The 13,696-nt window shown below is 33.4% G+C and overlaps 1 protein-coding gene across 1 annotated transcript in view; it reads left to right on the forward strand.

The window, feature by feature from the left end:
* The first annotated feature begins 989 nt into the window (after window positions 1-989).
* Window positions 990-13,696, forward strand: part of LOC124358947 — a 36,892-nt gene continuing 24,185 nt past the window's right edge. Inside the window, exons 1-6 of the mRNA XM_046811231.1 lie at window positions 990-1,008; window positions 2,133-2,233; window positions 5,660-5,762; window positions 6,597-6,745; window positions 10,840-11,583; window positions 12,369-12,465. Coding sequence (XP_046667187.1) covers window positions 2,133-2,233; window positions 5,660-5,762; window positions 6,597-6,745; window positions 10,840-11,583; window positions 12,369-12,465 — 1,194 coding nt within the window. The 5' untranslated portion in view covers window positions 990-1,008. The remainder of the gene's footprint in view (window positions 1,009-2,132; window positions 2,234-5,659; window positions 5,763-6,596; window positions 6,746-10,839; window positions 11,584-12,368; window positions 12,466-13,696) is intronic.

Consider the following 13,696-nt stretch of genomic DNA (forward strand, 5'->3'; position numbering starts at 1 on the left):
AATTACCAAATTTATAAACACAATATATATTATATTTCGTAGCTCAACTAATATAGGTACATTAGTATAGGTTTGGATATGGAAATATGGTCTGAAAAGTGTAAAAATTTACATATAATAATAGGCACCAGCCTAAGTTGCGTAGGCCTATCATCTCCTGTTTTTAAAAATAAATAGGCCTAAGACTGTTCTAATTTAATATATCTCCACTTCACCTCCATGTAATCAGAATGGTTTGCAATTCTCTCTATTTAATAATTCTTTGCCTTTTTTGTTGGTTTGTTACCAACATTACATTTTTGTTGGTTGTTTGAAAATTACATGATTTCTTTCTTAATCTAGCAGTTAATCCTCCAAGTGATACAATTGTACTGTACAATTTGTATCGTTTTGTCAAGTAATGGCTGATGTTTTATTAAATAAATTCATATTTTATTTACAATTACATCAAGGATCCAGGGAATCCACATTTTGTAGTAACCACGAAACTGTTAATTATAGACAAGTAGGCTATATGGTACCTTAACTTGTTAACAGTTTCAAAATTCTTGTTTTAGGTAGATTTTACATTATGTCACATGTTTCGGGACCAAAATCACATTGTTAGGTGTTTCAATAAATAAAACATTCACATATGTAAGTTATGGTAGGTCTACTTATCATGCACAACCATGAACCTGAACCTTTAGTCTATTTTGTATTAAATATATATTTGTAAAAATATTTAAATTCATTTATGTAATAAACTGTTTAATTGTTAATATTAGAAAAATATATTTTAGAGACATGAAGTGCTTTTAAGAGTTAATGGTACTTTGGGATTATCCGGAGCGCATTTTTTTTTTACAGTTTACCTTACCAAGGACCTAAAAAAGCTACACTGTTAGTAAGAACAGATTTTATTTGACTTACTGTGAAAATTACATGTCATGACGATCAGTTCTTCTTCTATGTTTTCCGAAAGGAAGCGATGTCGGCAAGGAGGTCACTCATGCAGGCTATACATACGTACGTATTATAAATATACAAATTTGAAGTTGACATTTACGAGTGCTCACGTGATCTGACCTTGAATTTAGGATCTATCATAATGATTTGTAATTTTTGCAGTAAGACAAGAGAAGTCTGTTCTTTCTAATAATGTAGTCTTTTTAGGTCCCTGGTAAGAAAATTAATGGTACTTTGGGATTATACCGACCACACCCAGACATGAATCGTTATTTAACATTTCGTTCTACTGATTACTAGATTAGCGTAGAAACAATATTTCGTCAATATAAAACAGGAATTGTCTTATCGCAAACACCTCCCCATCCTCAGACAGAGGTCAAAGTCGAGCGTCTAGTAGATAACGTGATTGCAGAGTCTCGCCGCCCGTTCAGCTGGTGCATCGCTTTGTTGTACTTTCCGTGTTTTACCTCTACATTTCTCCAAACACAAAAATTTCAACAAAAACAAACATTTACCAAACTAAACTTTTTATTAAAAAAACACTCAAAACTTGTTTTTATTCTTGATCACATTCCGCCACCCAAAATGCGAATGCCTCCGGCCATCAGCGCGGGCTTCGCAGCACCTTCGGTGCTGCCCCGCGCTGATGTCGACGAAAGAAAAACATCCCTCGAGATAGTACCTATCAGTAAAATATCAAATTCTAGAGGGGCTAATCAGAAATATAAATTGAATTGTAATGGAAAGGCAATGATGTACCGTGCAAATCACGTGATGCCGCGCGGCCTGCCGTAATCAGGATTCTCGAGAAAGATAAGATAACAGCGACAACAATACCGATCACAATACCTGGAAATGCTTGTAAGTTTGTAATTTTGTAATTGAAGAGTTGTTTTTTTTTCGTTCTATCATGTTTGTTTCTATAAATTTCTATTTTTGTGTTCTTCATACTGGTGTGGTCGGTATAATCCCAAAGTACCAAATTAATTTCTCTCTTGACATTGTTTGATTTTTTTTGTTAGAGGATGTAATTCTTTTAAACTCTTAATTTGAATAACGAGGTTACTTATGTAAGGTTATATTTAGGCATGCCTAGATTTTCTTACAATTTTGTAACTAAAGAAAAAATCAAAATCCTACGGTCAGGTTGAACATAATGTAGTTTTGATTGTATGTTGCAGATGCAATCAAAAGGAAAGTCATTCTCGAGACAGAGCAGTACTAGCAAACAATGTCCGGCCAGCTCGCCAAAGCCTCTTGACTCAGCCTGTTTTAATTATCGGTAATGTCCTTATGAATTGTCCAGTAGTGGACCGCATATGTATCCATAAAACTAGAACTAAGCCTGGACTTAGCCAGGAAGAAATGTCAATAAAATTCATACTTAGAAAACATTTTCAGCCTATTCTAGCCTCTTGATTGCTGAGGATGATCTAACACTAAAAAATCTATTACTAAAAATGAGACACCTCCCATGACTCCATGACTAACAATAAAAGCATAAAAGTGTAATATTTAATATTGTTGTTATGAAGCAGATGTTTAGATGGCCGCCAATATAGTCGGTTCTCCTCAGTGTTTTCTTAGACTTACTATAATGGTTCTATTATTTAAAATAAATTCTTCAGAACTCTTTTCTATTGCATTACTATAAAGTTGATTTTAAAATGTGAGATTGTAGAATGTTCAAACACACACAATTATTGAAATATATTACACTGATAAAAAACATTTAACAAAACTTTATGGTGAGTGAGATTGGTGCAAATTTCACTTTCCTTAATTTGGATGTTACTGTGAATGTGGCATTGGGTGTTTTTTTACTGAAATAGTTTCCTAAAAAGTTCTTTGCTCTTTTGAATTTAGTAGTAGGTATCGGGATTGCTAAAACAGAATTAATATAGGACCCTCCTCCCACATACTACTATTTGTACATTTTTTAAATTTATGTAATGCATTAGATATGTAGGCCTATCAATAATGTATTGATACAACGTAAAATATCGGCCGGGTTTTCTTCATAAAAATACTTTTGCAACACTCATAATTATCAGTTGTATGAAGTGAGGGCACACAAGTTTCTTTAGACATTTTAGTAGTGCGGAGGGCTCGGAAGCAATTTGGGACACACAATGAAACGTCACAGAAACTAAGAAAATCGATCAATTGTGATCCATCGAGGTAAATGGAAACTGTGTAAAAGTGTTACTAACCATCTTCACCAAAGTTTAGTAAACAAATATACCCACAAAGCAGTTGAGAGAATACTACTCTTTAGTGTTGTAGAGTACCTCACAGAGACGGAGTAGCACTTGTGTTGGCACTTGGTGTTCTTCATCACTATAGAGATTACTGATCAAAGGGTTAAATTGGTGTAACTATAACCTAATAATATTACTTTATACCTTGTTTAAGCGGGGAAAGAGGTATGAAAATATATTTGTTCACCCCAATTGTATATGGGAGCCGGATTTCAGATAAATAAAACAATGAATCCCAAAAATAAGTGTAAATTTTAAATACATGTGACATTTGTATTGTTTAATGTAAAATGTATATGAAAGTACTAAGCATATGATTAATTATGGTGTATAGGGGTAGCTATTTGTTAAAATACCATTCTGTATAGCTATGTTCTGTACTGAATTATTATGACTTTAGGTCATCTTCATCTCTAGATCTGTTTCACTCCATCTCGTTCATTTATCGAGGGGAAAAGTAGCATAAGTTTTATTCAAATTGGAATGGAGTAGCTCGTTTCAGGTGAAATTTTGTTGGAATTTGGCGTGAGTTAAAGGAGTGTAAAGGAACATACCTACTGGCACAACTAAGATTTATAACATTTAAGGGTCTTATTATCATTACCTTAAAAAATTATATTAACTTTGTATGGTTTTATAGTGATAAATGAACCTTCAAGTGAAATAAATTGATCTAAAATAACCTATATAGAGTATTATTATGTAATAATGAATATCAGAAGATCAAAGAACAAATGCGTGAGGTAATCCATATGTATTTTTTAAAGAAAGGAAAGTTACAGGATTTCATACTAGGGAGAATTGTGAGGACTTGTGAAGCAAAAAAGGGAGAATGGTGGAATATATAGCAGAACGATTAGGTTCTGTTCTTAGTTAATAGTTTTTTTTTTCTTTGTTTACTAATATGAAAGACTTATTGGTGTTAATACAGTATTAGTAAAGGATATTGTAGGTGGATAAAAAAATTTATTGTTAAGAACTTGTCCACCTGATGAGAAAAAGAGAACACCCTATTGTCTAGTTTTACACTGAATGGCTTCTGAGTATAAGCGTGAAACTCATTGAGGCCAAACCATTACCAGAAGAGCTCTATTGCAAGTTAGGTGTCTCTAACATCGAAAGGACTCTTGAGCCTCTAACAAAGTCAATTCTATTCACTGAAGACTCTGCCTCGTTAGCAGCCACATCGCCAAGGACAAGTAGACGGTATGAATTATCTTGGACAAATCGCTTAAGAGGAAAAACGAGCCACAAACATATTCCTTCTGACGATTATAGTGCAACATATTTAGCGCAGTGCACAATGTGTTGCCTGCACATAGGCAGTTGCCGAAGTGTGTTTGATTTATTGTGGGAGTACGTTTAGCGTCAAGCACCGGCAGGCTGTACTGTTACACAGTATAAACGGTTTGGAACCACTATTTCCATTCCATAAGTCACTGACTCCCCTCGATGAAAATATAGTGAAGGGAGACAAGATTGCTTTCTTACTCTGTGCTCAGTAAGAGATCTTACTGGATTCTTCAGATAATTATAAATCACAGATTTCAGTGACCAAACCTATGAAATGGCTTTCATATAACAGGAAGCTTGTGGATGGTGTGAAGGAAGAAATTGTAACCTTAGAGTAAACCCTGTCGTAAAAATGTATTGCCTCTGCTGTTAACAATGTAGCTTAATTTGAAATTTTTTATTTACTTTGTTACATAGGTATTTTTGAATTCTTAATATTGCAATTTAAGTTAATTTAAGATTCTGCTGTATTTCAGAGTTCATTTAACCAAGTCAAAGAGAATACTGTACTTTATGTGTTTGTTTCAAGTGGAGAATATGTGCAGTGGCAACTAGTTTTACTGGCCATATTTTTATTTATTCAATTAATAATGAATATAGGATTTGTTTGTTTATATCAGTTGAATTAAGTAGAGATCATTTTCACTTAGTTGAAGTGGGAACCGGTAGATGTAAAATCAGATTTTGAATCTGAATGTTAATAGAACAGAAACGCCTTTCTATTATGTCTCAGCTGAAAGATCTTTAGTCTTTGGAGTATGTAGGGTAGGGTTAAAAAGAGGAACAAGGGTCTATAACAATTTTTCGTTCGACTAATACCCTTTTTCATCAATCAAAATTACCTGTTTTTCACTTAAATGTGAGACTTTATGTTGGAGGGAGGACTAGTTATTCTTCCTACACTTATTCATTTTGCTTAGCATGAGTAGTTGTCAGTGGCATAATTAGTACTTGGCTTTGGAGAGGAGGGTTGTTTGGAATAAATCTAAATTTTAATAAATTGGTAAGTCTAGTTTAAAGTAAACATTAATTGAACTGCTGTATTTCACACAGGTTGGACTGCCATTTATATTGTAGGGCTTTGCAGGTGTTCCCTGTCATATCTTCTTTGTTACACCACTGTTTATAATATAAATAATTATGTATTTTTATAGGAATTCTCCAGTATGGTCTAGTGAATGGAGAGCAACTGACAATGAATCTGAATCTTCTGATTGGCTCAGTCAAAGTGTTGCTAGCTCAACGTCCTGGTCCGATGTAAGTTTTCTTAAACAAAAAAATAATTTTGCTGTTGAATTATTGGCGTTATGAATGGCTTCGTATTTGTCTAGTTAATTCAAATGCTGTTGTGAAGGAAACTGGATTTTTCCGGACATTTACCATTGTTCAGTGATACAAAAAATCAGTAAAACTACGTTTCGAGATCTGCAATCTAATCTCTTCTCCAGGTGAATACCTAACCTAACACATAGTTACAATCTATGTTAAAATAAACAAATCATACCAGAGTAGGTTAAAATAAACAAATCATACCAGAGTAGGTTAAAAGAAACAAATCATACCAGAGTGATTTGTTTACTTAAACATTGATTATAATTATGTGTTCAGTTAGTTATTCACTTGAAGAAGAGATCAGGGTGCAGATCTCGAAACATAGTGTTACTGATTTTTTTTGTATCAGTAAGGATGGCAAATGTCCGGAAAAATCCTGTTGCCTTCACAATCTTTCCATTGTCGAAAACATACTTCAAACAAAGAAATGCTGTTGGCTCTTATTGACGATACATACCAAATAATGGAGGAAATGTTTATCTTATCTCAAAGATGTACCCTTTGCAATTTTGTTGATGCAGCATGCCAAAAATCAGCAACCATCCCTAGAGGTACCCCTAGATTTATTTAACAGAGAGGAAGAGACAGATTCCCTGAAAGCACCTTTGCGCCTCCCATACTTAAGTTTTTGGCTCTCAGAATATGAGCATTTTACGGAGTGTACCATTAATTATTGTGTGTACTAGCACACTTTCTACATGTTTCTTTACTCTTACAAACTTATTTTCTTGAAAATGGAAAAAATCTATTTTCTTGTAGGAACTGGAGAGTGATTTGACCAAGTCACTGCAGGATCAGATGTGCTTGGTGGAGAACACCCTGTACAGAGATGGAAATGAACAACTTAGTGCCAAGAGTCCGCTAAGAGAAGAGTGCAGACTGTGGCAACAAAACTTTCCACATCTCAGGTTTTAATATTTTCCTTTATAGTTTAGTTTCAACACAATTATTTTGTGCCTCGGAAACAAGTGACATATCATTGAGTGATTATTTTATTTGTAAGGGGTGTATTTTTACTAAAGAGTGTCTCACAAAACTATTTTCAGATTTGAATTGTTGTATTTTATAAAAGAATTCAGTTAGAAGTTTAAGCCATTATATATTAATCGATTTAGAACAAAATTAAACTAGCATGATAGTAAATAAACTAAAAATAACTAACAATGTTCAAAAGAATTTACAAAACATTTGCCTAAGTTGACTCTATTTAATGCATGCTGACATCACAGGATACATGCAATTAGATTTTTTAATTTTATGAAGATTATCTATGTCTTACCAAATTATCGTCTAAATATTTTCGGATAGTGTAAAGTGCATAACCACAGTAAATATTTTTAGATATTTATCTTCACTGATACTGCTTTTAGTCAGGCCTGTACACAGACCACTTACCGGGGCCCACGCTTGTATGGAAGTGGTAGGGAGGGGGGGGGGTGATTTGATGGTGCCTGGCCGAATATCTTTTCCGGGGCTACTAAAACTGAATACAGCCCTGCTTCTAATTCACATGTTTAACTGAGCCATGCACTTGAAACTTTTTCTAAATTTTGGAAATTTTTGTACCTTTTAGCAGTTATGTTCAAAATTCCATTCATCACGTGTTTGGATCTCATGAAATTCTCAGTATCCTAGTAACACTTAAAAACTGCTTTGATCAAAAGACAGTTGAACCTAAGTCAATTAGATCACAGCCTAAAAGAGAGAGATGTCTGTAACAAATTATGTCATATAAAAGTATGTTTTAAATGATCAATTAATATTCATAATAGGTTTCCAAATAGCCAATCAATATTTCCAATTTCTCTGAACTTTGTCAAAGATTTTGAGACTTTATATAATACAGACAAACATTGAACATTTCCATTAATTTCCAAAAGAAACATGCTAAAGTCACTACTGTTCATTTTAAACAGTTGAAATATTGTTAAATCTTGCCATTCCAATCAAGGGACCTTTCATGTATTAAGTCTAAAAATGTGTACCTTGCACTTGAAATAATTCACAATGGTTTAAAATTAAATTAGGAGTTATTTTTTAGTTGAAACAGAAAGAAAAATAATTTGAATAATTTTACATTCCGATACGATATGAAACATAGCTGAAAATTATTTTCAAAAGGCGAGATGTTTTTGTTTATTGAGTATTAGCTTGGTAAAAATTAGATGTTTAAAATAAAATTTAAAAAAATTTAAAAATGTTCGTGTGGAATTCGTATAGGCCACTATTAAATCTGTATGTGTGTAGCAGATGTTGTAGATTATTAAAGTAGGAGGTAAACAATTGTCTCTGTTGCCGTAGCAATTTGTCTGCGTTGCCCTAGCAACAGAGAGGTGTCAGCTACGAACTGCTACCTTAAGATTCTTTATTGATTTTTGCCAAGAACTATTTCTGTCCTCGAGATAGGTAAATGCTGATACTGACTGAACCATTTGTTTGTGGGTATCCTGAAGTGTCAGTGTATCTGTTATGTTCATAGTTACAATATTGTTTGTCGACTAAAATATTCTGTTATAGTTAAAAACTGTGTTGTGGTTCTGTTTTCTGATGAATAATAGGTGTGTATAAAATATATTTTAATGTTTTTATTTCTTATTGCTTTGTTGTTAAAATTAATGTAAATGGAGATTGTGTATTATTCCTTGAAAACCTTAACAAAAAGATAACAAATTTAGATGTAAAAAATTTTTCTACTTTTTAATATTGAAACACTGTGAAATATCATATTAGAACAATTTTTAAACACTACATAGGATTAATTAAAATTTTAGTTATTTTTAATAGCGTTAAACAAAAACAAATTTGTAATGGTTCATCGGTAATGAATAATGAGAATGATTTAATAAATATAAAGCAAAACACTGTGAATCACATAGTGGAGTAAATATAAAATATTGATTTTTTTACATAGTTCACAGTTCACAAAAATCTTTATTTACCAGAAAGTTTACAAAAAAATACAATTCCATGTGCTACACAAAGCACGTGTGGAAAAGGAAAACAAGTTCTTTTTTAATATATTGGCATTATATTTACAGTTGGCAAAGTACCTGCCAACAATAGGCAAAGCCTATTCAGTCTCTTTTGGCAGAGGGTGAACTTAAATTTAAATCATTTGCATGTTTCAACATTTTTAGATATAATTACATGATTTCATTCATTTCATATTTAATAGCAATAACATGTGAATACTCAAAGAATTACATTGTTTTCAGTTACAAGAAAAACAGATTAAATTTCTACATTTTGCTTCAGATCATTTTTCAGAGTATATAAAGCTCCAACAAATTTAGTGGAAAACAAATACGTCAAATACAAAAATTCAACAAACAAAGAGTGTATCTTTGACATTTCTTCTTCTTAACGGAACTATTTGTCGGTTCTTGTATTAAAGGGTTTACATTTTGTATGGAACATGGTGTGATAATAATTCTTAAGTTTTCGGGTCTGAAGTACATTGAATTAGTGTTTTTCTATAAAAATGAAATCTTATATTTCTTTGACATAGAAAAATTATGTCTTAATGCTAACTTTAATCTATAATATGAATTACATACAAGTTAGATTGACATATATACTAATAACTGTGAACTTTCTAAATTTCTTTCTTATTGTTACTTGAGGAAGATGGTACGTTAAATTTATTAAAAAAATATTTATCAACCATCAAAGATTTATAACATGTGTCATAGCAGTTGCTTGTTATAAAAATATTAACTTAAAATGATCAATACATCTTCAATTTGATATTTCCAGATGGCATGTACATAGAAATCTATCTTTCTTCTGACTGTCCAGGAAGGAATATTTTGCATGCTATAAATATTTAGTATGCTAGAGCGTACTGTACCAAATTAGTCCGATGATATTTGAGATGGTGTTGCTGTGTTGCTGCTGATCACAAGTTGTACCCTTTATGACACAGTTATGGTCACCACTGTGTGTTTGATTTACTGTATATGCTGCAGATGAATAGAAAAAAATGTATATTTGTTTAATATGAATGTTGACTGTAGCTCCAGTTCACCTTCCTCTTAATGCAGCATCAGGAATCTGATGCTGTTACAAACTTGACTCCTGGACTCTAGAGCCATGTTAGTCTGAAGAGATTAAGTTCACTACAATATTTCTGACACAATCTCTGAGCAAGGTGGAGCAATCGAGCTTTCAACGCACAACGTAGGCATGGTGGGAAGGGTTGATTGAGTATGAATTTTGAGTTTACCTCCAGTTCGATTGTGGTTGTGTAATCTGATGGGACAATGAGAATGCCAATTCACCTGGAGTACACTATATTTTATAATCTAGGTGTCTCTGATGTTGAAAGGATGTAAATTGTCCGTTTTGAGTTTCTTCGTCATCAACTTCTTTTCAATCTCTTCTGACGAACATGGCTCCAGATTCCAGGAGTCTGTAACAGCATCAGATTCCTGACACTGCATTAAGAGGAAGTTAACTGGAGCTAAACTCAACACTCATACCCTTCCCACCATGGCTACCTTGTGTATATTTATGGTAACATCTGCGATGTTTGTTTATTGCAGATAGATGTTGAGATGTATCAGTCATTTTCATACATGTAAAATTAACAGTGTTGGGTGCAGGGTATAGAGAAGGAATTGAAGCGCATCGGCCATCATCAAACTGTTTTGTGTGGACTGCTCTAGTGTTTTCATACATTAAGTGAACTACATGAATTGAACCACTTTATTACTACTTTTAGTGTTTTTTGATTTTTATAGAGCTGTTTGTTGTATCTGATAAATGTATTTAAGTTTCCAGTCAATATAATCTTAAACCTAATCAGTTTTAAACCTAAACCTAATCACCAACAGAAATTAGATATCCTTGAGAAACACTATTACAATGGTATTCAGTTATTTTTGGACATTAAATAGCTGCAACCCCTTTAGCTGTACCATAGTATAAATTTGTTTAGTTTAAAGCTCAATTGAAGTAGTGCAAATTTGTAGGTTTCATTAACGTTTTCATGTTATTTCAGAATATTGGGAGAGGCTGTAAAATCTTCAGTGGGATGTCAGACTCGCAGTCGTCAAGAGGAAATAGAAGAGCAAATTGACGAAATCATAGCAGCTCATGGTGATTACGATGAGAACTCGTCTTGTAAAACAGTGGCGAAAAAGGAAATCATTCAAGATGAGAGTGAAATTTACAAAGAGAAAATCAAGAAGGCTGTGATCGACCAGATATTTGCTCGCATTTGGCCAGATGTTGTGAAAAGGATAGAACCTATGCTACGGCGGGTAGTGAGAAATCAGGAGGATGTGTTTAGGATTAGTCCGGAGTTAAATTTAAGGTGTGAAAGTTATAATGATGAACTAACGAGTGGGTTTAATAGTCTAAGTCTGGTTGATGACCTTTCGTTAAGCTCTTTGAGACCCAGATCTGGTAGAAAATCAGCATTGAGTGCTCGTAGAAGTGCGGCGATGGTGCCTATCAAACCGGTTGTTTTAGAGTGTTCGATTCCCGTTCCAAGCTCAGCAACTATCAGGACTTCATCAGCTCTAAGACGATCCCCTGCCAGGCTGTCCCAGCCCTCACTGACTGTGAAGTATCCCTCGCCTGAAAGACTTCTCTCCCCTCTGGTCCTGCAGGGTGAAGTCAGGTCTGCAGTGAAAAGTGCCGGAGGGAGAAAATTGAAGGGGACAGATAAAAAACCAGAAGCAAGGCCTCGACCCCAGTATGATGCTAAAACAGGAAGGATGATTTCAAGAGATGATTCAAGGTAGAACTAACGTTATATGTACTAAGGAGTTAATAATTTACTAGGTTAGTTACAGCATAGTTTGAAATTGGGTTTAGACCACATTAGCTCAAGTATAAAAAAAAATTACTTAAAAAATAAGGCCAAACTAAGTAGCTTACTTTTGAATATGTATTGAGTCAACAATTAAGGCACTTATAATTGTATATATTTTAGAGTAAAATATAAGAAATCAGAGAATACCTCAGCTTGAAAGATGAGATAATAATTTGCTTTCAATGCCTGATGTCTTATGCCTATAGGCATCACTTCTCTAAGCTTAAGGTAGAACAATATTTCCCACCCTAAAACAGTAGCCATATGAAAGTAAGTAATTGTACGTAGAAAATACATAAGAAACAAGTTTATCAGTAACTTTTTGTAATGCAATGAGATAAATGAAAAAACCCCTTCATTAAAGAAGCAGAGTTAAGGCTGTCAAGACCTCCCTACCACTCAAATTCTTCATGTAGAGTAAATTAGCAGAGCAATAATTAGAACCATTACAATATGTTACTTTTACCATTACATTTTTTGTAATGTACAAGAAAAGAGAAATTAGACACATAAGCAAAAAAAAAAAAAAAATGATAAGTTGTAAATTATATTAAAAGGAAAGCCCATATTGTGTGTAATATTTTGTAGTCTAAAGAATAAAGTGATACTTATTTTTGCTGAAATACTCAGATAATTTTAAAGGCTTCGTATTAGTTATGAAATTTTTATTGAAAATATTTGAAATTCATGTTGAAAGTATATTTGTGCAGATCAGGGCTGCGTAGAAACTTGAAAACCTCTCCTCCTGCGCCTTGGTCCAGACATGTCACACTTCCACCCATAGAATCCACTGAAATTGTGCCCAAGGTAAGACTTTAGTTTGCCTTTTAGATCTACAATTTCAGCTATATACGTTTTAATGTTTAGGTCATGGTTTTGCCTCTAAGTAGACAGTCAGTAGTCAAAGAATCAATCGTGGTATATCAGGATTGAATTTGTTGCAGGATGAGATAACTCGTCAGTTGCCTTTTTTTGGTAAATATTGAGTATTGAGATAAGTCGTCAAGGGCCTTTAACACATTGAATACAGAGCCTGAGTATATTGTTGGGCTAGCATGCATGCCGTTGTATACGGACCCCAACCTATATTCGGACTCCGGTACTTAATTCAATACGTTTAGGTTTTCAGTTAAAGAAGTGGGATTTAGTTATTTCAGACCATTTCCTGTTATATTGTTTATTTTTATATGTCTTTTTACAACAGCTAACAGTTGTGCAGCTGTAAAAATAGTATTTTCAACTTTTGTACAGTTGCTTAGTTACGTAACTGACTGACGACTCAGAGATGCGAGCATTGTTGTTGTCTGAAGTGTATTTGTAAAAGTTCCATTGTTACTGAATAAAGTGACAAATGTTGGTTTAGTGATGGTTTAGTTTATTTTGATTGGTTTCTTAATGGTACAAGTTTTATTTTTCTTGATCATTGTGTAAAATGAGTAATTATTTAAACAAAGTAACGGTGCACATGATACGTGATATGATGTCAGATTCTGAGCATGATTTGGAGGAGGATGATCGTATTTTTAATGAAAATAAAAGATCATCTGCAATTCAGTTTGAAAGAATCTTGGGTCAAATTTAAGATTCTGGATCGGAGGGCAAGATTCTCAACAACAATAATCCTGATCCAGATTTTGATTTTAGGCCTAGTGATCAAGACGTGAGTGATGCTGAGTATGAATTATGATAGGCCTTCCATTAGTACTAACATGAATACTTTCTTTCTTTTATTTTTCTTTTCTCAGAAAAAAAAGAAGATGACGTTATAAACAGTTGTGCGTGATTAGGCCTAGCCTAAAACTGGACTCAGTCTACACTGTAAGTTTGACAGTATTCAATAAGCAAATGTTTTTCCATAAATGCATTCGTGAAATTAATTTAAACCAAAAGAGCCTAGTCCTCAAGTTTAATGACTGATTAATTAACATAATTTATGCTCACCAATCAAAACTCTGTTCTACCAAACATCATCTTACTAACTTAAAATTTCAATACACCTACCGGTACTAACAACAACACTAACCAGCTGACACACACA

This window comes from Homalodisca vitripennis, chromosome 4 (genome assembly GCF_021130785.1).
Source record: "Homalodisca vitripennis isolate AUS2020 chromosome 4, UT_GWSS_2.1, whole genome shotgun sequence".
Taxonomy (NCBI): Eukaryota; Metazoa; Arthropoda; class Insecta; order Hemiptera; family Cicadellidae; genus Homalodisca; species Homalodisca vitripennis.